Here is a 23,762-nt window from a genome sequence, read left to right as displayed (position 1 = left end):
TGTGGAGTTAAGCTTTTTTGCAGACTTTTTAATTTTCTCGTGTAACAAAGCAAAATGCATGAACAAACGCACCCCAACACAAGCTTCACTGAACAGGAAAGAAAGGATGAATACTGGTCAATGTTAAATAAGAATTTAAGGATCTAAAAGTGATGCTAGATATTAATGTGCCTCTTCAGTTCCCCACCGTATTCCCAGGAATGGTGTTCATGACATGTACAGGATGGAAAGGATAACTTCTATCTATCTATCCATCAATCTATCTATCTATCTATCTATCTATCTATCTATCTATCTATCTATCTATCTATCTATCTATCTATCTATCTATCTATCTATCTATCTATCTATCTATCTATCCAAAACATAAAAAAAGAAAGAAGAACAAGAACAAAGAAAAACAATTAGATAAAAAAGGTAAGAACAAAACTATAAAAGGAAAAAAAAAAGAATTACGTTAATTAAGTTTCAGTCTTGACTTTATTTTCTCACGACGGAAGTGTGAACCGTGTTTCCTCCGGGTGGCTTGACGCCCCGGGCGGACTCATTTCTGGAGAATCACACGGGGTGTGTGTGTGTGTGTGTGTGTGTGTGTGTGTGTGTGTGTGTGTGTGTGTGTGTGTGTGTGTGTGTGTGTGTGTGTGTGTGTGTGTGTGTGTGTGTGTGTGTGTGTGTGTGTGTGTGTTTAAAGAAGCGCTCCCTCCCTCCTCCGCCGCTCAAACCGGGAAAGACGCGACTCTTAGCGCCTCATTAAAAGCCGCTCGGACTCACGGTAAGTTCTTCTTCTTTTAGCGGAATAAAAACACCAAACTTTCATTTTCACGACACGCTGCGTCACTCAAGATGCATAATCGTTAAAAAAAAAAACTTAGCATATCGATGTCACGCTTGGAAGTTAGCAGCATCGTGAGATATTGTCTGAGTTATATATGTATATATATAATATATGGGTATCGGTTTAACACACCGCAATGAGAACCGGAGTAACGCCATCCGCGGTTTAAACTAGAATGCCTGTTTACATCGCGTATTACGGTAAAGCAGTCAGAAGCCGGTGGGAGCTTCATGGTGCGTTCAAGTACACCTCAGTTGCAAGCTAAATCACCACAGTACTGTACAGGCGTATTGTGACGCAAATTCATCCATAATCTAATTGTTTTCAGCAAACTGCACCAGATTCTTATCATACTGGCTCCCAGGTACCTCTGTGGCAATTTTCAAATAGAATCATTGGAGGATTTTCTCACAATTACACAAAACAAAGGACGGGTTTTAACGACGCTGAAGTTTGATTCCGATTCTGGAGTGAAGGGGAAAGTTAAGATATAAAGTTAAGATATAAAGTTAAGATACAAAGTTAAGATACAAAGTTAAGGGGAAAAACAACTTGACATGCGGAGTGACTGTTTGTCAATTGATTGCCCGTTTTCCGTATGTATTGAAGTAAGAATGTTTTAAATATTCTTGGTGACATATAATCCCCCCCCCCCCCCCCCCCCCCCAAAATAAAAAAAAGAATATTGAATTTGTATAACCTTTATTCTATTAATGAAAATACTTAAGGGAAGGTTTCACACATTATTTTTTCATGCTGACACAAAAACCCATTGTATCTACACTTTATCCTCCCGGGGCTAAACATTCATTAAAACACTGATTCTGATTTGTGAAAATCTAAAAAGTTTTTTTTACAGTTAGTCAATATTGGACCAGATCAAAACCCAGGACACCTTCACCTCCGATCTGGACTGGAGTTTTCTAAAAAGGCTGAAGATTCATAAATAAAAAACCACACTGCTTGTGATCTGTGAAACATTCAGTTGATTCGTTAAAGTAGAAAAATAAAGCACATTTCACTTTTGGAAATCCTTAAAAAAAAAAAAAAAAAACCTGCATTTTGTGTTTTTGTTGTTTCTTTGGTCGTTTGTGTTCGATTCCTGCAGATGGCGCCGTGGGAGGAGCTGCTGCGGCTGGACGCGGCGCTGCAGGGCTGCGTCAGGCGGCTGTACGAGGGGAAACTGCACAGAGACGTCCGGGCGACCCTGAGCTCCTGGATCGAGAGCCAGGACTGGTGAGGGTTTTACGTTTACTTCCTTTATTATTTATTTAGTTTATGTTTTTTCAAATGGTCCCTGAAAAATAAATGTTAAAGAAAAGATGCTCCGTACCAGATTTTAACTGTCGCTGGTTTCCATCTACAGCCACACAACATAGTAATACATATTTACAAATATTACACAGGGTAATGTGTTTTGATGTTAAAAATCGTATGGAGTATATTATACAGGAAGTACAATGAGCAGGAACACATAATAATACACATTATAAATATAAACTACAGTAGGATCAGTAACATTAACAGTAACCATTAAAATTCAACACCTGGATTTATACTAAAACTCGTTATACAACATTATTCCGTGTTAACATGGTTTTCGGTGTTTCTGCCGTTTCCGTGGAAACGACCATCGTTTTCAAACCGTCGGCGTGTGAACGTGGAACTTTTCTAAAACGGGTTTTCAATCCTGATGAAACATTCATTGAATGACAGTGATTGAATATATTCACTACATTAGCATTAGAAGCTGACTGAGGTCCAGTCCGGGGGGGGACACCGTCCGGCGCCGCGGAGGATCGGGGTCAAAGGTCAAAGGTTAACGTGCGTTTGTGAACTGGACCCGGCTCTTCTGCTCTCCAGGGACTCGGCGGCTGCAGATGAGATCTCGGCTCGGACGTGTTTCAACGCTCTGCTGGTTTATCTGGAGGAACAGTTGAGGCGCTCCATTGAGGAGAAAACTATTCTGCAGGGACCCGACTTCTCCTGGATGAAACATTACCTGATGGTACAGAACGCCATGACGGCTGAGTCAGCAAAATCTCTGCTGGATTAACCTTCTCATTCTCCTCTTGTTTTCGTTCTTTTGGGGTAAATTGAAGGAAAACTTTGACGACGAGCCGCTGAAGCTGGCCGTGCTTCTGTCTGAGTGTCTGAAGGAGGAAAATAAAATCCTGGCTTCACAGGTCAAAGCTCAGGTGAGGCGACTGTCGTCGCTCTGGAATTATACTGTGACCAACCATTCACATTCACATTCCTCCTTGTTATTTCACACTGTGGAGCTCAAACAATCAAAACAACAAAGGTCTCCACTTTAGATATTATAATATACTTAAATTGAATTAAATGCTCTCGGACACGTTCATTAAAGCGTCGCGAGAATCACTGATCTTCTCCAGTTTGAGTCGCATCATGAAAGTATTATTCGACTCACAAATGTAAAATAATAATCCACTTATACGCAGCGGCTGGTGAAGTTCTTTGGTCGGCTCGTCATCGTTATTACTCGACTTCAGCCAATGTTAAATTTATTTAAATACAGTGCGTTTATAAAACACATTATAACAATCTGCCCGTTTTTAGATTGAGAGAGCCCCCTAGTGGTGAAACATTATAATTCGTTTAAACAGCTAGTGAATAGAGAGCCCCCTAGTGGTGAAACATTATAATTCGTTTAAACAGCGAGTGAATAGAGAGCCCCCTAGTGGTGAAACGTTATAATTCGTTTAAACAGCTAGTGAATAGAGAGCCCCCTAGTGGTGAAACATTATAGTTATTTTTAAACAGCTAGTGAGTAGAGAGCCCCCTAGTGGTGAAACATTATAGTTATTTTTAAACAGCTAGTGAATAGAGAGCCCCCTAGTGGTGAAACATTATAGTTATTTTTAAACAGCTAGTGAATAGAGAGCCCCCTAGTGGTGAAACATTATAGTTATTTTTAAACAGCTAGTGAGTAGAGAGCCCCCTAGTGGTGAAACATTATAGTTATTTTTAAACAGCTAGTGAATAGAGAGCCCCCTAGTGGTGAAACATTATGGTACTTTTAAACAGCTAGTGAACAGAGAGCCCCCTAGTGGTGAAACATTATAGTTATTTTTAACAGCTAGTGAATAGAGAGACTTAAGACTCTTTTATCAACATACTTGCAAACAAATACAAGCAGAAGCTTCATTAGTCGCTTTTAGAAAATGAAAGTGTTTGTTGCTGTTATACTGGAAATGACAGTTAGTCTGAGTTTAGGGAAAAGAAAAGGTATCTCAGGTGTATTTTCAAATAACACATCAGTTCATCTTTCAAAGTTTTTTAAATGATTTGAAAGAAACCTCAAAAAAAGAAGTAAAAAATAAACATCTTCTTTAAAAGCTCTTAGATTTTCAGTCATTACTAAATATGATCGTATCTAAACATTTAGAAACATAAACAAACCTGAACACTTTTCTGTTTGTGTGAATTTAAAAATCACTGATGGAGAAAGTTGAACCTGACCTGCAGCTTTTCAGACTAATTTCTTCTTTCAAAACAGGAAATTAGAAGCGTTAATAAGACGGTTGATAGTCAGAGATTCGCCACTTGTTGTCTTCATCTCAACATCTGGTAGAAACACCAGAACAAACCAGAAGTGGCGCCCCCTGTTGGTGTAGGTTTACATAAACATTAATATACAAGCAGCCGGTGGACATGGCGGAGCTGCTGAAGCCCAAACTGAACATCAGAATGTGGAAAACAAGATTTTAAATGCTGCCTTGGTCACACCAGAAGCGCTTTGCATGAAAAACAAGGTTTCCCATGACATCGTCACTAATCTTTCTGTAGGGCGCCATCGATCCAGACATGGAGCAGAACTGTAGGAAACTGGACGTCCAAGTCAACAAGCTGAAACATCTGATCACGGTAAACTCACTTTTCTTTCCTCCTTTAGCCAACCTGGAGAAGAATCCACATTCTGAATGTGTAAACTTTGAACGGTTCCACAGGAGCTGAAGAAGGAGATGAATACGCTGGAGGACCTGAATGAAAAGCTCGACTACATTCAAAAGACGTGGGAAGACGAAGGTACGATGGAAGCTGGAGGGTTTTTGAATTTGATTTATTTTGATTTTCCATGAATTCACACATACAGAGACTTTGACTTGTGCATGAATTATGAGAACATGGACACCACACACAGCCTGGAGCTTCTCATGTCGGGGTCCAACAACTAAACCAAGGATGTCTCAACCACAACTCAGTCCCGCTGACACATTCCCCTACAGGGTGGTCATGAACGCAAAATCTAAAAACAACAATGACCCTACATTTACATGCATGTAGCATTAATATCTTGTACTTGAATTCAGAGAGAAAACCTTATAACCCTGAGAGTACTAAGCCACATGTAAACTGCGTGCAGACCTCGCCAGTATTTGATTCTTCCGTTTTCTTTAAATGTGGATAATGTGGCTGATTGTTTTCAGTTGCTTTCCAGCTCATTCCGTAAGTTTGAGTCTCTAAGGCATAAACTGGAACTGGTCCATTTTAGTTTTCTATATTTCCCTTTGAGCAGCAGCTTCTTCCAGCATTGTGTTGGTGAGAATCTAGTGTTTGACCTGTTCACAGCATTATTATGTGTGACCGCTGTCATTTTGTCCTTTGTAGTGAAGCAGTGCGTTGGACAGTCTCCGTCTCACGCCCAGCTGCAGCAGGAATGTCTGAGGAGGGCCGCCTTCATCACACAAACCAAGCAGGTACAATAGAACACCTGGGAGGCGCTACGTCCCTTTCACGCTCCCGAAGTCGGCTGTTTTTTATTCTATCTCTTCCCGGTGTCGGTACTGGTTCGGCGGCGCTGTACAGGGTGGGGCCATTGCCACACCTGTTTTGTTTGTTTGGCCGGGAAGTCACGCCATCTTTAAGTTAAACAGGTGGACGAGGCCTTCGTGAAAAAGAAATCAAAGAAAATAAACTAAACTAAATGTGTAAAAGGTATGCCTTTGTCTCCCGAGTCCTGAAATATGTTCCCTCCCTCTTTGGGGTCGTAACATATTTATTAACAAGTACGAAAGGGCTAAAATAATTGCGGCAGTAACTTAAGGACAAAAAAAAAGACTTCCTGCGAAGGAATAAACATGTTACGGGGCTGAGCACCCACAAATATGTCAGGAATGTTTAGTTTGACCCATTAAAGTGGGAAAAAAATGAAAAACCATCTCTATTGGTCAAGGAGGCTGCAGACCTCTGCACTACACCCCCTTCTGGTTCAAAGTGGTATTACAACGGGATATTTTTGAGTTCATGCAGAGACGCTCGACCTGTAAAAGGTTGTTTTCTTCAGTTCTTTGTTTGTTTTTCAGTTCCTGCTTAAGCAGGTCGTGAACATTTTGAAAAAGACGGCGCAGACGTTGACCACGCTCGTTGACGAGGAGCTGCCCAGGTGGAAGCGCCGGCAGCAGCTGGCCTGCATCGGGAGCCCGCTGAACACCGACCTCCACCACCTCCAGAAGTGGTAGGAACTACTTTAACTCCACTTTTCTTCGGCCCCCCCCACTGGTCACCGGTGGTATTACTACATCCGTACGCTCGGGGAAACGGCTCTTCTGAATTCAGAAACCCTTTTGTTTCATCGTCGCGTGCAGGTTCACGTCTGTCGCCGAGGTTCTGTTCGAAGTCTTCGACCAGCTGCAGAAAATGCAGAAGCAGAGCCAGAGATACAACAACACGGGTCCCTCCACCGCTCCCACCCCGATGGATGAACTCGACGCCTTCGCAGGGTCACTGCTGACCAAGCTTTTGACAAAGTGAGCTGCGGCAGGCTTACCTACACATGCTCTCCGCCTGGTACTGTGGTTTGTCTGATCGCTGACCTGTTTATGTCGACGCTGCAGCGCTCTGGTCGTCGAGAAACAACCCGCCACGCAGAATCCAACGCGCCGATGTCTCATCCTGAAGACCAAAGTGCTCTTCCAGGTCGCAGTAAGGTGAGGCTGCAGTAAAGTGTCGACTAACTCGCTGAAGTCATTTCACTGAAGGTGGTCAGTTTTTTCCGACAGTATTAGTCCAGACAAATACAAGGTGCTTGGATTGTACGACGTCTTGTGAATGAGTCTGATTGGACTGTCACTGTCAGTAAATGTACTCTGGCCGGACGAGACCTCCAGAGGCGGCGTGTGTTTGTGTGGGTTTCTTTGTTGTTTCGTTTCTGATGACACCGTCACTCTTTCTCTCCTCAGGTTCTTGGTAAACCACCCGAGACTAAAGTATCAGCTCAAAGTGAAACCTGTGTTTGACAAGTAAGGAAAAACTGCAGTGAAACCAGCGTTAAACAGGAACAGGAGCCTTGTTAGAAAAAGAAAAAAAATTTCAGCAATTTTCATGTCTTTTTCTGTCCAAATCAGGGACGTTGAAGAGGTGAAGACGATCCACGGGTCAGTAGAGTCAGCTCTGTGTTTGACCCCCCCCCCCCCCCCCCAGGGCTTCACAAGGCTTTGTGTTGAAGACAGACCTGTTGTGTGTTTGCAGGTTTCGTCTCTTTGAGTTCACCAATGATGACAGCAAAGTGTTGGACACGGTGGACACGGTGGACGGAGGCTTGACGGCTGTGTTTCTGAACATGGTAGGAAATGTTACGGTCGGCGTTACGGGACTATGTCCGACGAAGGCTTTAACAAAGATGTGTTTTCCTCCTCAGTCCGTCAAGGAAAAGAAAACCAGGATTAAAGGATCGAGTGAGGTAAGTGAGGCGTTTCATTGTGATTCATCGTCCGTCCATCCACTCTATCCGCAGTACAGAGAACAGAGACGTCCAACTTCCTCCAGCTCTTCTGGGGCGACCCCGAGCCGCTCCCAGACCAAACCAGAGATCTGATCTCTCCAGAGTCCTGGGCCGACCTCGGTCCTCCTCCCAGTCGAACGTGTCGGGTGAACCTCTGAAGGGTGGCCACCAGGGGGCGTCCCAATCAGATAAACCACTTTAACTGGCTCGACGTGGAAGAGCAGCAGCTCCACTTTGAGTTCCTCCTGATGGCTGAGCTCCTCACTCCATCATGAAGAGTGGCGCCTCCACCCTGTGGAGAAAACTCATTCTTTCATCACGACCCAAAGTTCCTGACCGCAGCGACACAAGTCTTTAAAATGCTGATTGCAAAGCTGGAAGTGAGAGCGTCAGTACGTCACTATAGGGGGCAGAACCGAGCAAACGTTCTCCTGGTGCTAGTATCACTCCTGTTCTGGGGTGAGTTTTGGACACGTATTCTTCCTCTTTCAGAACCACCTGGGAGTCACTGAGGAGCTCCACGTCATCAAGTTTGTGGCGACGGTTCAGCTCCCCGAACTCAAGTGTGACGTGGAGGTGAGTGACGCTTCAAGTCACGGGACGATGTTCTTACAATAAATACAAACTTTTAAGTGGACGTCTGTGCTTTGGAACATCTTTTGGGATATTCCTCTAAATAACTCTTTACTTTCCACCATGTGTCACTGAGTTTTTCCACGACGTGTTGTGTTCACCAGCAGGTGTCACCAGTGGAGCAGTTTGTTGACCTTGTTGTCGTCGGTCATTTCTCCCTAATCTGTGTCGATCTCTTGCTCCTGAGTTCTGGTTCTCCGGGAATCAAATGTTGTTAGAAGTAATAAAGTGAAACGCGTTCACGTTCCAGCTCGCTAACGACCATCAGTCATATTTTAAGCATGTTTAGCATGTAGCCTCGTTACTATATGAGCCCTGCAGCTCGTTAGCATGTCGGAGGGCGGAGTTACGTGATGCACCTGAACGCATCACTCAGCTCCTGCTGTTAAAACCAGACCAACATGGCGGCTCAGAGACAAACTTTCTCTTTTATTACTGGAACAGTTCAGAGGAATGTGTTTCTGAAAACATTTGCAGGGAGAAATAATCTGCAGGTGAAAAGTTAAAACGCCGCCTCACAGATGTGTGGCTGCTGTGAGGGGCGTGGCCTGTGGTGAGGGGGTGTGGACTATGGCTTTGACAGCTTCTGGGTTCCTCAGGGAGTCTGCAGAGGCCTTAAGTCAGGAGGTTTTCCTCACTGTCCAAAGTTCCAACGTGCTAAAGAGTGTGGTCCTGTGCGGCAGGTTGAGGCCAGCTCTCTGCCGGTGGTCGTCATCTCCAGCACCAGCCAGGCTCCGATCGCCTGGGCCTCCATCATGTGGTGGATCATGCTCTCCTCCAGCCAGCCCTGGGTACGGGAACCACCTCCACGGCGCCGCGGTGAGTCTTTCAGACTGTGGTGAACCTGGATGTGGTCTCCCCGCAGAACCTGTCGCTGTTCGCCGACCCTCCTCCGCTCAGCTGGGAGCTGCTCTCCCAGGCGCTCAGCTGGCAGTTCCTGTCCGTGGGCCAGCGAGGGCTCGACGAGGACCAGCTCGCCACGCTGAGAGACAAACTAGTGGGTGAGTCCGAAGCTCCTTTTCTACAAAGATAGGACCAGAATGACTGGAGGACTGTCCCACCAGTCCTCAAACATCGACTCTTTTGTCACAGATCATCCTGACGGTCTGGTGCACTGGAACTCCTTCTCCAGGGTGAGTTTTGAGAAGGAGTCTTGTGTGTGTGTGTGTGTGTGTGTGTGTGTGTGTGTGTGTGTGTGTGTGTGTGTGTGTGTGTGTGTGTGTGTGTGTGTGTGTGTGTGTGTGTGTGTGTGTGTGTGTGTGTGTGTGTGTGTGTGTGTGTGTGTGTGTGCGCGCCTGTGTGTTTACAAAATCATATCTTTATCCGTCCTGTGGTTGTCAGAATGAAAATGCCTGGATTTGGATTGATGGCATCCTGGATTTGATCAAAAAGCATCTGGTGGACCTTTGGCGAGACGGGTGAGACGACCATGTAGAATCACCCGGCAGTGGAGGACGAGGGACGTTTTGGCTAAGATCAATACTAGTTTTATCACATTTGTTCATGTTAATTACATGTAATCTGTCTTTACAGCCTGCAACTCCTGGTTTTGCTCTAAAGCTCATCTCATAATTCTCGTATTTTCATGGTTCACATAATCCTCCACATTTGACATTCGTCTCTTCATCACAGTTGAATCTCCACAAAACATCTAAACTCATATTAATAGTCCAGAGATGAATGACTGGTCCTTCCACTATATTAGATTACACACTCTTACTAAAGTCTTACAACTAAATAACTACACTCCCTAGATCAGGGAAACATGGGTGCAATTTGTGTTATTTAAAAGAATTAAAAAAAAATAACTTTGCACAAAGTAAACGCGTGAAGAACCTGAAAAAGGAACCATAACCTTTAATATTATACTAAAAAGTGTGTGTGTGTGTGTGTGTGTGTGTGTATGGATCAGGTCCATCATGGGCTTCGTGAGCAGGGAGAGGACTCGATCGTTGCTGCGGGATAAACTCCCCGGGACCTTCCTGCTGCGCTTCAGCGAGAGCAACAAAGAGGGCGCCATCACCTTCAGCTGGCTGCACCACTCCGGCGGCGATACGTTTCCCTCGATCACCCCTGGAAACCAAGGTGTCATTTAGAAATCTGACAGTAAATAGTTTCTCCTGGAAGTAGCTATTATTTTACTCTTATGGACGCTGTACAGTTGGATGCGTAGTCGTATCGCTGTATTCTCAGGCCCGGTTTCCACGTCGACGTCTTCAGGTGTTAAAGTTCCGTTGTGTTTTACGGCGCTCGGGAGAAAACGCTCCAACTCCCTCTCTCCCTGTAAACAGGGTTTTCTAACGTTTGTGTGTGTGATTTCATCACAAGGACAACCAACAGCACCCCCTGGTGGCCCGGCAGCCTAACTGCATCGTTCTTGCCGTTTCCGTGGACATCGATTTCAAAAGGTTGCCGTGGAAACGGGAAACTTTCCTGAAACGGAAACTCTAAAAACAACGATGCGTTTTCACTTGAAGCGCTGTTGTGCGAACGGGACCTGAGATAGACCAACATGCAGAAAGGCTCCTTATCTTGATCTAAAACCTTTTGAGTGTACTGACTGGCGTTCACGCTGATATCTGTTTTTTGTCTCGTGGTCTTGCAGAGAACCGCGTGCACGCCGTCGATCCGTACACGAAACGCGAGCTCAGCACTTTGTGTCTGCCGAGCATCATTTACCATTACAGTCTGACGGGGGAGCGGGGAACCAGGAACCCTCTGCTCTACCTGTACCCGGACATCCCCAAAGACGAGGCGTTCAAGCGCTACTACAAAGCCTCGGGTACGGCCTCGCCACGCACACAGCGGTCTGCCAGGTTTAAACTCCATCCAGGGGGAAGAAGCTCTTGTGATGCCATGACGGCCAATCACCTCATGACGGCCAGTGATGCAATGAATTTGGCCTTTGTCAGTGTAGTAATAACTTAGTTTAATCAGATATTTCATTATTCATTTTCTAAAAGGGACTTATTAAAAGTATGTTAATTAAAGAGTCTTAATAAGTCTCTCTTTCCACGAGCTGTTAAAAAGAACTATAATGTTTCACCACTAGGGGGCTCTCTCAATCTAAGAAAGTGCAAAACTGTTGTAATATGGTTTATAAACGTACTATATATTTAAATGAAGTTAACATTGGCTGAAATCAAATAATAATGAAAAGCCGACCTAAGAACTTTACCACCAGCCGCCGTTGTGTTTGATCCATTATTATAATTAACATTTTGCCAATAATGTCATGGAAGCACTTAAAGAAAAATAGTTTCAAAAGGTGATAAGTGGAGCCATGATTGTAATTATGAATAAGTAGGCCTGCATTTCTTGAAAAGAAAAGCGTTTTTTGCAGGTTTAGTGGAGATCTTCTGCTATTCTTCTACATCATGGCTTGTTGCAGAGCATGAAGTCACTTCCTGTACTCACCCTCTCCACTCCTGCTTGTTCCAGAAATGCCCTCGCCTCGTAACGGATACATAGACAGGAATCTTGTTCCGATGTCCATGTAAGTTTCACATGAAGACGTGCAACAAGCAGTCGTCGTTGCATCAGTGCAGATATTTAACCATGTGTGTTTGTCTGTATTTGGGTGTGTTGATATTCCACAGCGACCCTTCGCCGCCTCCGTCTCCGCCCGAGGCGCTGGACGCCGCCGACACGGAGACAGACATGGAGACCGGAGTAGGTTTGAATCTCTCCCTGCTGCTCTTGACTTCCTGCCGGTGGGGAAGAATCAAAGACTCGTTTACAAGAAAACAGAACAGGACCCCGTTTACCTAACAACACAGCGTTGCTTTTTGCTTTTTAGTTTCAGAAAAGTTTTTGCGTTTGCACGGCAGCATTTCGTTGAAAACATTCTAGTTGGACCACTAGTTGGCGCTGTAGTTATTATTATTTTTTTTTAATGATACCACAAGTACGCTGTGTGCTGTGATCAATACGCTATAAACATTAACAACGGGAGAACACAGAAAAATCTGGTGGACAGACGATGAAGTTGGATTGTTATTACAGTGACTGTCAAAATAAAAGCACCAAGTCCCAGGAGAATATGGACTGGGAGTCATGACACTCTGGAGGAAATATTCCTAGTGTCCATCTACTGAGCATGTGCAGGACTATTTACTATTTACTCCTGCCGGAAACGCCGTCTCCAAGGAGACAGAGCCCCACCGTTTTCACAAAGTTGCGTTTTTCCCCGTTTCCATGGAGATGAAGTTGGAGCGTTCTCGAAAAAACCCACATTTTTAGGGATTATTGTTGATGAAAACCTCAGTTGGAAGCCGCACATAAATATCCTCTAAGGTAAAATTAGCAAAACAAAACAGAAGCATAATGTGTAAAATCAGATTATAAATCATTTTACTTATTATACAACTCTCACTCCTCCTACAGTGTGGAAAGATGGAGAAATAATTATAACATTGACCCAATTTTATTTTACTTCAGAAGAAAGAAGTTAGAATAATAACCCAAGCAACCCAGCAAATCCTAATTTTGTCAGGTTAAACACTTTAAAAATACACAATATTGTTGACTTTAATACACTGGCTGTAATCTATAAGGCGCATAATTATAATCTTCCACCTCAAATCCAAAAGATGTTGGAACGCAGAGAGTCGATTCAGCCTCGGGGGTTCCCGGGATTATCGTTAGAAATAATTGAGATTGAATAAAAAAAAGTAGAAGCGTTTCTGTGAAATGTTTATGGAACAACCTGGACGGAAATTTAAAAAAAATCGACTACGTTTAAAACATTTAAAAAGCTGTTTAAACTCACTATTTTTGAAAAATATCAAGCTCAGGAATCACAGAATTAAAAACCACCATGATCCTTAAACGATCCATCATTTTATTTGTGGAATGATGAAGAAAAGCAAGTCTTCCTCTGAATCAACATCAACACCCATCATTGTGTTTTCAGTTTGGAGAATTAATTGTTTGTTTTCTTGCTTTAATTGCAGAAGCTTCACTTGCATTGTGAACAAGTTTATGTAAAATCAGTTTAACTTCAGCCGGAAACCTTCGGGCCTAAATTCTCGGAGGGACGTCGTCACGTTGACCAAATAAGTTGCCAGAAAGTGTTTGTTTGTTTTTGTTTTCCTTTTCTGTTCATGTTGCGTCACGTATTTGGTCTAAACTACTGAACTAAAGTAAAAAGCCTTCGGGAGAAGAAGTTATCAGTTTCTCCGTTGTGTCAACGAGCCACATAAAGTCCAGCTTTGGGGTCTTGTGCTGATCCCGCTGTGCTTCCTGTCGGTCAGTCTGCCCGCCTTCCGATCCCTGCTGTCCCCGGTCCTGATTGGTTGGCGGGAGAAAAAGGGGCGGGGACTGAACGGGAAGCGCTGACCTCCTCCGTACACTGTGGAGTGTGCCGCCTCTGTGACAGATTGTGTTTCCTCCTGCAGGACGGCTGTGGCCATGTGGTGGCGGACCTGTTCCCCAGTTTGCAGGAGGGGCCTGGACCCGACCAGTGGTGGACGTCTTCCCAGGACACCCACCTGCCCGACATGCTGCCCCCGCTGCCCGACCAATTACAGTTTGTCCTTAATTAGATATGTGAAGCTCATGACTCTTTCTGTTCCACTCTGGATCCTCTTACTGGGATTATCAAGCACAAAGTTCAAATCTAACTTTGTTCTTCTGTTTGTTTTTTTTGCTGCCGCCTACTTTTATTCTATTAAAAGCAGGTTTTTTCTCTGTTATTTCCTGCTCAGATGTCTTTGAGCCTTCATACATGTTTTTGTTTTAATATTCTCTGAAACAATATATTCATACCAGCTCTTAATGGAAATGATGAAGTTCCTGTTTTGTTCTTCTGAATTGAATCGATCTCTGATTTATATAAAGCAATAAAAAAAAAGATGGGATTGAGATTGTATGTTGATGTTGTGTTTTGGTTACGGTTTAACCTTTGTTAAGTCTGTAAACTTTCCCACCAAGAGAGACGGTTCTCCCTCCAACAATCAAATATTACAAAGCTTCACTATGTCGTTTTGCTCTGTGAGCCAGAACTGGACTTTATGTTGCGTTGATGAATTTAAAGAAAGACGAAAAGAAGAAGTGAGAGAAGTCTTGTCTGTCTGTCCACATTGAACCAAAGTCTCTTATTGTGAAAGGAGCCAGGAAGTCCATCCATCCATCCATCCATCTCCTCCCTCTTATCCGTTCCCGTGTGGTGGGGGTGTCAGTCTGAGCACCGTCACCCAGATCACATTGCACCATTAAGAACCTTCCTGCAGGTGGAGAGCCCACAGGAAGGTGGAGAGCCCACGGAAAGGTGGAGAGCCCACAGGAAGGTGGAGAGCCCACGGGAAGCCAGGAAGTCCACTTAATTATACATTAAAACATTATTTCATTCAAATGTCACATTTATTCTGCTCCGGATGACGAAGCAAAGCTGTATCCTCCTTGACTTTAGTTTATTAAAATAAACATATTTCTATTTTCCAGTGCTGGGAAAGAAACGTGTGCTTTGTACAACCGTGTTCACGCATTCAATGTGTTACACACACACGCACACACACACACACACACACACACGGACCCAACCTGTTTTTTGTTTGTTTTAACCTTTTTAATGTTTCTAGTAGTTCAATCTGTTTTAACTTCAACTGATGTTTTAAGTGATTTTAGTGTTTTGATTTTTACTTTGACATTTTTACTCTTTGTGTTGTTTACCTTTTTGCTATTTCAGACATTTTAACCAGTTTTAGTGCTTTTTTCTGTTTCTTTTCTTGTCATCTTTAGAGGAATCTACTATTATATTTATTTATTTTTTGCGAGGGGTTCAGCCATTCTAGCCTCTTGCTCCATTTTACCTTTAGATGACTATATATATATATATATATATATATATATATATATTCCTGGACACGTTTTTGGTTTTTCCATTCTTAGCAGTTTTAGCATTTTATACTTTCTTGGCCTTTATTATTGAAATGTTTGCCTTTTTAAATGTCTATTTGTTTTTCCCTTCTGTAGTTGTTCAAGCTGTTTTACAGGCCTGCTTACAACTTTAAATAATGTAAAAGTGAACATTAAAGCAAGATGAATGCTTCTCATTCGAGACAGCTGTGTTAAAATATTTTTGCTAATGCTTATATTGCAACCCAGTTACTTTTCCACAACATTTTAAAAACAAAGGCAGCTGAAGGAAGGCGCGATTTAATAATAATGCTAAAATACAACAGTACGTCAGATTTCGTAATGCTGATACTAGTAGTAGAACATCTCTTTATTCAATAGTAATAGTAATTTTCAGTGCTAAGAACAGAATTTCTCGTCATTAAAAACAGCAGCTTTGAGTATTGTAGATTTACCAGAGATTAATTCAAACAAGATTGAACAAAGGCAAATATTGTAGTTTAACTTAATTTCCAGAAACAATACTTGCTAAAAAAAAAAGGGAACTCATAACAAGTCTGATATATGAATATTTTGATCTCCACAGATATGCTGAATACATTGTTTGATATGGATTTCATCCAAACACCAAACAAATCAGTCGTACACAGGACAAACACAGACAGGCAATTTAGCATTGCAATTTGTTTTTGGACTGTGGGAGGAAACCAGAGAACCCGCGTACACACAAACTGTGCTTTGCTGCGAGGTGAGCTCTGCCATTGAGTTCCTGCACACCTGACAGGCACACATCCTCTACCTGGCCTTCCAGAGCGCTGAGCCGCCAGTTCATCTGTTTCACCGGATCCTTGTTGACGGTGGAGCGAGAGGCAGAAGCAGCCAACAGGCACTTTGACAATGTGTGGGCTTTCACTACTGTGGTACCCCATTAGGCCAGAGATAACAAGCATTTATTTCAATAAACATCTCAGAGATTGGTCTGTTATTACAGTTAATCACCAATTTTGTGAAGATACAACTAACCTGTGTTAACTTGTGGTTAGTTGACTGTGCAACCACAAACAGTGAGCGTGAGGACCTCCAATCAGCAGTCTCTCTCCAGGTGGAGAAGCAAGGTGTGTTAGTGTGTTCCTACCATTTAAACTCTCTCACCTCGTTTTTATGTTTCTTTCTGTGGCGTTTAAGAGAAACAAACAGAAAAGTAGACAAAGAAAAGGGCATTCGTTTACAGTGACGCCAACTCTGTTCTGAGGGAATTGCTATAGCCTGCGTAGGTCTATAGGGGGCGCCTGGAAACCACAAGGGGAGCTCCAGGCAGAGTTTGTAGGGTTATAGTTGTGTAGGGTTAGGTAGGGTTAGTAGGGACCGTGCCTGCGTGTTGTTGTTTTCCCTGCCGTGTGTTAATAAACCTGCACAAGTTGTTAGCATCGCCTCTCAGTGTTGGAATTGGTCCTCGGGTGGAGAAGCGACAGTCTGTAGACACAACACCTTCTTTCCTTTCTTTAATGCTTCATATTTGTATATTTTTCCAGACGTTGGGTTGCAAATTTACGGAAGAGTTTTAGGGCCACTGAAGAAAAAAAAAATTCTGAGGCTAAAAAAACCAAAACCTTCGTGGCCTCAGAAAAAGTCGAAAATCAAAGTCGAGATTTATTTTTTTCACGGTGGAAAAAAAAGTCGGTCCATCGACATGTCAGCGGTGTGATTCCTTCCTCAAAATGTATATCAGGAGGTTTAATGAAGCGATGAAAAGATGCTTCAGGACAGAATCGAGCTCATAAACACGGTCAGTTATCATCAGTATCAGACTAAGATATAAGATATCCCTTTATTTATCTCGCATGTGGAGAAATTTTTAAGAAGAGACAGAGCAGCCTGCTGCCTGGTTCCGCGGAAGTTCGTCGAGTACGAAGGACAAAGACACGGATCCCGGGCTGCTTATTTAAATGTTCTTATTAATCAAGGAAATCCTGTGTAAAATCACATGTCCATAAGCAGTAAGCAACCCGATATAGTCAGAATTAAGTGATTTAATATGATTTCACATCTACGGGCAAATAATGAGGGATGGATAGACGGTCTCTCCGTGAAAAAAAATTAATCTCGAATTTGTTTTTCAAATTTTTCTGAGGCCACGAAGGTTTTTTTTGTTTTTATTAGCCTCCGAATTTAAATTTTCTTCAGTGGCCTTAAAACTCTTCCGTAAATCACATATATATATGATTTACGGAATCATATATATCTCAATATATATATAACTCTATATATATATATATATATATATATATATATAACTCTATATAACTCTCTCTCTCTATATATATATATATATATAAATAAATTAAAAATATATATAATATATCTATATATATGATTTACGGAATCATATACAACTCTATATACTGTAACTCTCTCTCTCTCTCTATATATATATATATATAACTCTATATATATATAACTATAACTATACATATATATATAACTATATATAACTATATATATATATATATATATATATATAACTCTCTCTCTCTCTCTCTCTCTCTCTCTCTCTCTCTCTCTCTCTCTCTCTCTCTCTCTATATATATATATATATATGGTTTTTGTTTGTTTGTTTTTTTGTTTGTTTTGTTTTGTTTTACAGCCACTCATTGCCGGTGACTGAGGAAACCAACCAAATCCTGCTGTCAACTCCTCCCTGTTTGCTCTTTCTTTCTCCTTCTTTTCCTTCGCCACGTAAACTCTTATTGTTCACATGTAAAATACTTGTTCCCAAGCTAAACTGTTCCGTTACACTGTTCTAGGTGGTATTTTAAATCCGCGTCTGAGGTTATGTTCCAAGTTCAGTAAAGCCTGTCACTGAGGATTGTATTGAAGATAGTTTCTTCCAAATGTGGTAATGCAATACTTTGTCATTTTTGTACTACAAATGTTCTCTGTGTAGGAGCCAAATGTGATATATTGGATTGTGTACAAATGTTTGACCTGTGTGGGTGTGTCACTGACGTCATGCGCATATAGACTGGGGCAATGAAGGAGGAGACAGGTGTTGACCCCGGAAGGGCACGCAGGTTTTTGACCGCTCTGGCGGAGTTTATCGGAATATGCTTGTGTTTTGTGCTCTGTTGAATTGAACTTTGAGGTAATATATAACTTGCACTAAAATAAAGAGATTTTCTGTATCTTACCGGATCGTTGGACTCAATTGATGGACACAAAGCAAAAAGGTAAACAATAGCCGCCTAGCGCGTCAGAACCCACCTACCGAGGCAACAGCTCACCAGCCCAGTATTAGGTGGCTGGTATACTCTGTGTTACCAATCTTACAAAGTCTGCTGTCCAAATGAGCCCCTTGTAATAAACTACAGCAATGTATATATTCTCTTGTGTTCTATACCAGGGCTCTCAAACGTATTACAGGTCTGCATCTGAGTTTTATTCAAGGAAAGATGGCTTTAACCCAAAAAATTGTAATGAATATGTCTTTTCATTGAGCCGGCATGCATACAAACCCTATGTTCATGATAGAAACTGAGGCAAACCGCTGAGACAGTTTGTTATTAAGTGAAATTAGTTATCAATTGAATAAGTTTAAAGTGAGAGCTCTGTACTGTTGGTTCTGGGAAACTGTGTTGGAGTGAGTGCTCAGCTCTGAGTTCTGGTTCTTGGTTCGTGAAAACTGCATCAGAGTGAGCGCTCGTTGTACAGTCCACTCTATAATCTCCTCCTCCGAGTCCTCCACTAACTTTTCCTGCTACTTTTCTTCAGGTGAGCTCAGACACATGAACAGTGATTAGGTCTGGGTATTTAATAAGCCCTCCGTACTTTGTTTTTTAATTTGTGAGGATTTATAGGAATGCAAATACAGCAGAACCTGCAGTTCTCCTACTGTCACGTACTGGAATCCAAATACGGTAATATACTGTCAAATAATTTACAGTGTATACGCTGTAAAATAACGACAACCCTGTTATCCTACCGTCAGGTACTGTCATTCAAAAACAGTAATATACTGATAAATAAGTTCCAGTAGATGCGCTGTAAAAAAAAACACAACTGCCACCGTTATTTTACGGTCATATACAGTAATTTAAAATACGGTAATATACTGTTAAAATAAATAAAGGAGTTGTATCGTAAAATAACAGTAAAATACGGGCGTCCCTGCTGCCAGTAATTTACTGTTTGCACAGATAAAGTTGGTGATTGTGTGAAGTTTGAGCTCATTTGGACACATTGGAAAATGGTTGTATTTGCAGATGATATTGCTAAAAATGGTTTATCCACATGGTTGTAGTGGAACAGTCTGGCTTTGGATTGGAGGGATTATCTGAGTGGAGTTAGTGTGGTCTCTAAGATTTTTCCTTCCACAGTAAACAGAAATGTGTTTCAGATTAATCTTGTGTCCTTTTGCTTTGCTGCATTTTCCAAACTTGTCTTATTATGCTGATAGTGATAAAGAGAGAGTCTATGTACATAATTTGTACTGGAATTAATTGGAACTGGTGGTGAATGCATTTTTTTTTTTTTAGATTATTCAATACAGAGAATGCAACTTTAATAAGCTTCCACTCAACAAACGATTTGTCAACCAATCATCTGTGGAACTGTGATTATAGACCATACCAGAGTCATTATTAATGGCTTCTCCTTTACCTGTACCATTCTCATAAGCATAATATCTTCAGCAAATTTCCTCATGCGAAGATGATTCAAGGATTAACTAATTAAATTCATACTCCTGACAGGTTTGTCACCCTCACAACTCTGATGGTTAGTGGTTTTCAAATATTCTTTTTTTTCCATGCTCTTCTGCTCTTGCAATGAAGGAAGCTTGTAAACTTTATAATTTTATTTCATTCGTTCTTTATTAGTCAAAGCAAACGAATGAGGGAGAACTCTGCCGACGCCTCCTGCCGTTGCAACGCTGCTCCGTCTGCAGATTCTTCTTGGCCTTCTTGCACTCCTTGTCCTCCAGTCGCTGCTTGGCCTCCAGACGCTGCTTGGCCTCCATGCGCCTCTTGGCCTCCTGAAACCACTCGGCCTCCTCACGCCGTTTGGCCTCCTCACGCAACTGGGCCTCGTCACGCAGCTTAGTCTCCCGACTCTTCTTGGTCTCCCGACTCTTCTTGGTCTCCCGACGTTTCTTGGTCTTCCCACACTGTTCAGCTCGCTGAGGCTTCTGTTCTTTCTCAAGCAGTTCGCCCTCCAGATGCGGTTCGGCCTCCTCACGCCGTTTGGCCTCCTCACGCAGCTTGGTCTCCTGACCCTTCTTGGTCTTCCGACGTTTCTTGGTCTTCCGACACTGTTCAGCTCGCTGAGGCTTCTGGTTCTTCTCACGCAGTTTGGCCTCCTCGCGCCTTTCAGCCTCTTTGCGCCTTTCGGCCTCTTTGCGCCTTTCGGCCTCCTTGCGCCTTTCGGCCTCCTCCCGCCGTTCGGCGTCTTCGCGCCGTTCAGCCTCGAGCAGTTCGGCCTCCTCCTGCCGTTCGGCCTCCTCGCGCCTTTCGGCCTCGCGCCTTTCAGCCTCCTCACGCTGTTCGGCCTCTTCGCGCCGTTCAACCTCGAGCTGTTCGGCCTCCTCCCGCCGTTCGGACTCAAGCCTTTCGGCCTCCTCGCGCCGTTCGGCCTCCTCGCGCCATTCGGCCTCCTCGCGCCGTTCGGCCTCCTCGCGCCATTCGGCCTCGAGCCTTTTGGCCTCCTCCCGCCATTCAGCCTCGAGCTGTTCGGCCTCCTCCCGCCGTTCGGACTCAAGCCGTTCGGCCTCCTCACGCCGTTCGGCCTCCTCGCGCTGTTCGGCCTCGAGCCTTTCGGCCTCCTCCCGCCGTTCGGACTCAAGCCTTTCGGCCTCCTCGCGCCGTTCGGCCTCCTCACGGTGTTCGGCCTCCTCGCGCCGTTCGGCCTCGAAGCCTTTCGGCCTCCTCGCGCCGTTCGGCCTCCTCGCGCCGTTCGGCCTCCTCACGCTGTTCGGCCTCCTCGCGCCGTTCGGCCTCGAAGCCTTTCGGCCTCCTCGCGCCGTTCGGCCTCCTCCCGCTGTTCGGCCTCCCGCCGTTCGGCCTCCAGCTGTTCGGCCTCCTCGCGCCTTTCGGCCTCGAGCGGTTCGGCCTCCGCCCGCCGTTCGGGCTCTTTGCGCCGTTCAGCCTCGAGCCTTTCGGCCTCCTCGCGCCATTCGACCTCGAGCTGTTCGGCCTCCGCCCGCCGTTCGGCCTCTTTGCGCCGTTCAGCCTCGAGCCTTTCGGCCTCCTCGCGCCGTTCAGCCTCTTCACACTGTATTTATTTAAGGGGGTATGAAATGTTCATTGAAGTATTAATAATATTGATCTAGATTCTGCCTAAACTTAACATACTCATCATATGTTGTATTTCCAGGTAATTATTCATATTCTAAATGGTACTTACCTGTGGGAAATTGGTGGACTGCGGTGCCTGTGGAACCCAGTACTGAGTGGGTTGTGGCACCCAGTACTGAGTGGGCTGTGGTACCCAGTACAGAGTGGGCTGTGGTACCCAGTACAGAGTGGGCTGCGGTACCCAGTACAGAGTGGGCTGCAGTACCCAGTACAGAGTGGGCTGCGGTACCCATTGCGGAGTCTCTGGGTGAATGAAAGTCATTGGTTCCATCGTGGTCATGGTTCGTTGATGCACTCCTGAAACCTGAAGACTGAAAACTCATCCACTGTGTGAGATGGTAAGGCACACAGTCCACTTCACATCAACTTCAAAGACCAAGTTCCTTTCTAATATCTGTGATATCATTAAGCTAATCTCAGCCTCTTTTATGTCAAATGTAAAAAGACACCACATTGTGATGTCATATGCAAGTTACACAATGACAATAGGAGAACTGCTGGTTCTGCTATATTTGCGTTCTTATAAATCCTCACAAATTTAAAGACAAAGTATGGAGGGCTTATCAAATATGCAGACCTGTAATAAGTTTGAGAGCCCTGGTTTAGAACACAAGAGAATATATACATTGCTGTAGTTTATTACAAGGGGCTCATTTGGACAGCAGACTAACACAGAGAACATTTGTAGTACAAAAATGACAAAGTATTGCATTACCACATTTGGAAGAAACTATCTTCAATACAATCCTCAGTGACAGGCTTTACTGAACTTGGAACATAACCTCAGACGCGGATTTAAAATACCACCTAGAACAGTGTAACGGAACAGTTTAGCTTGGGAACAAGTATTTTACATGTGAACAATAAGAGTTTACGTGGCGAAGGAAAAGAAGGAGAAAGAAAGAGCAAACAGGGAGGAGTTGACAGCAGGATTTGGTTGGTTTCCTCAGTCACCGGCAATGAGTGGCTGTAAAACAAAACAAAAAAACAAACAAACAAAAAAAACACACATATATATATATATAACTATATATATGTAACTATATATATATAGTTATATATAGTTATATATAGTTATATCTATATATAGTTATATATATATATAGTTATATATATATATAGTTTTATATATATATATATAATATATATATAGTTATATATATATATAGAGAGAGAGTTATATATATTGAGATATATATGATTCCGTAAATCATATATATATATATATATATATATAGATTTATATATAGATTTATATAGTTATATATAGTTATATATAGAGAGAGAGTTATATAGTTATATATAGTTATATATATATAGAGAGTTATATATATATTGAGATATATATGATTCCGTAAATCATATATATATGTGATTTACGGAAGAGTTGAGGGCCACTGAAGAAAAAAAAAATTCGGAGGCTAATAAAAACAAAAAAAACCTTCGTGGCCTCAGAAAAAGTTGAAAAACAAATTCGAGATTTTTTTTTTTTCACGGAGAGACCGTCTATCCATGCCTCATTATTTGCCCGTAGATGTGAAATCACATTAAATCACTTAATTCTGACTATATCGGGTTGCTTACTGCTTATGGACATGTGATTTTACACAGGATTTCCTTGATTAATAAGAACATTTAAATAAGCAGCCCGGGATTCGTGTCTTTGTCCTTCGTACTCGACGAACTTCCGCGGAACCAGGCAGCAGGCTGCTCTGTCTCTTCTTAAAAATTTCTCCACATGCGAGATAAATAAAGGGATATCTTATATCTTAGTCTGATACTGATGATAACTGACCGTGTTTATGAGCTCGATTCTGTCCTGAAGCATCTTTTCATCGCTTCATTAAACCTCCTGATATACATTTTGAGGAAGGAATCACACCGCTGACATGTCGATGGACCGACTTTTTTTTCCACCGTGAAAAAAATAAATCTCGACTTTGATTTTCGACTTTTTCTGAGGCCACGAAGGTTTTGGTTTTTTTAGCCTCAGAATTTTTTTTTTCTTCAGTGGCCCTAAAACTCTTCCGTAAATTTGCAACCCAACGTCTGGAAAAATATACAAATATGAAGCATTAAAGAAAGGAAAGAAGGTGTTGTGTCTACAGACTGTCGCTTCTCCACCCGAGGACCAATTCCAACACTGAGAGGCGATGCTAACAACTTGTGCAGGTTTATTAACACACGGCAGGGAAAACAACAACACGCAGGCACGGTCCCTACTAACCCTACACAACTATAACCCTACAAACTCTGCCTGGAGCTCCCCTTGTGGTTTCCAGGCGCCCCCTATAGACCTACGCAGGCTATAGCAATTCACTCAGAACAGAGTTGGCTTCAC

General features: G+C 42.9%; 1 protein-coding gene across 2 annotated transcripts; it reads left to right on the top strand.

The window, feature by feature from the left end:
• The first annotated feature begins 540 nt into the window (after positions 1 to 540).
• On the top strand, positions 541 to 14,689 carry LOC308119129 (signal transducer and activator of transcription 1-alpha/beta-like). Of its 2 annotated transcripts, none has more exons than XM_080478969.1 (24): positions 541 to 772; positions 1,944 to 2,071; positions 2,699 to 2,843; positions 2,938 to 3,033; positions 4,649 to 4,726; positions 4,810 to 4,888; positions 5,471 to 5,559; positions 6,166 to 6,317; positions 6,448 to 6,609; positions 6,697 to 6,789; positions 7,042 to 7,101; positions 7,207 to 7,236; positions 7,331 to 7,424; positions 7,500 to 7,541; positions 8,076 to 8,159; positions 8,900 to 9,007; positions 9,082 to 9,217; positions 9,309 to 9,349; positions 9,558 to 9,634; positions 10,129 to 10,301; positions 10,822 to 10,998; positions 11,658 to 11,712; positions 11,816 to 11,888; positions 13,616 to 14,689. In XM_080478969.1, exons 2-24 carry the CDS (start codon positions 1,944 to 1,946, stop codon positions 13,760 to 13,762), a joined length of 2,319 nt encoding a protein of 772 aa, XP_080335095.1. In that variant the 5' UTR covers positions 541 to 772; the 3' UTR covers positions 13,763 to 14,689. The 2 variants fall into 2 exon arrangements, with proteins under 2 accessions (XP_080335095.1, XP_080335094.1); XM_080478968.1 differs by having other exon boundaries at positions 592 to 772; positions 11,805 to 11,888; positions 13,616 to 14,685.
• Positions 14,690 to 23,762: the final 9,073 nt, after the last annotated feature.

This window comes from Lipophrys pholis (assembly GCF_963383615.2).
Source record: "Lipophrys pholis genome assembly, chromosome: 13".
Classification (NCBI taxonomy): Eukaryota; Metazoa; Chordata; class Actinopteri; order Blenniiformes; family Blenniidae; genus Lipophrys; species Lipophrys pholis.
The sequence above is the reverse complement of the archived record's forward strand: the minus strand, read 5'-3'. Positions and strand labels throughout refer to the sequence as shown.

Coding starts and splice junctions, on each gene's coding strand:
- LOC308119129 (XM_080478968.1), top strand. CDS start 1,944: ATGGCGCCGTGGGAGGAGCTGCTGCGGCTGGACGCGGCGCTGCAGGGC. Junction 5,560..6,165: donor TCATCACACAAACCAAGCAG/GTACAATAGAAC, acceptor TTTGTTTTTCAG/TTCCTGCTTAAGCAGGTCGT. Junction 11,713..11,804: donor AATCTTGTTCCGATGTCCAT/GTAAGTTTCACA, acceptor TTGGGTGTGTTG/ATATTCCACAGCGACCCTTC.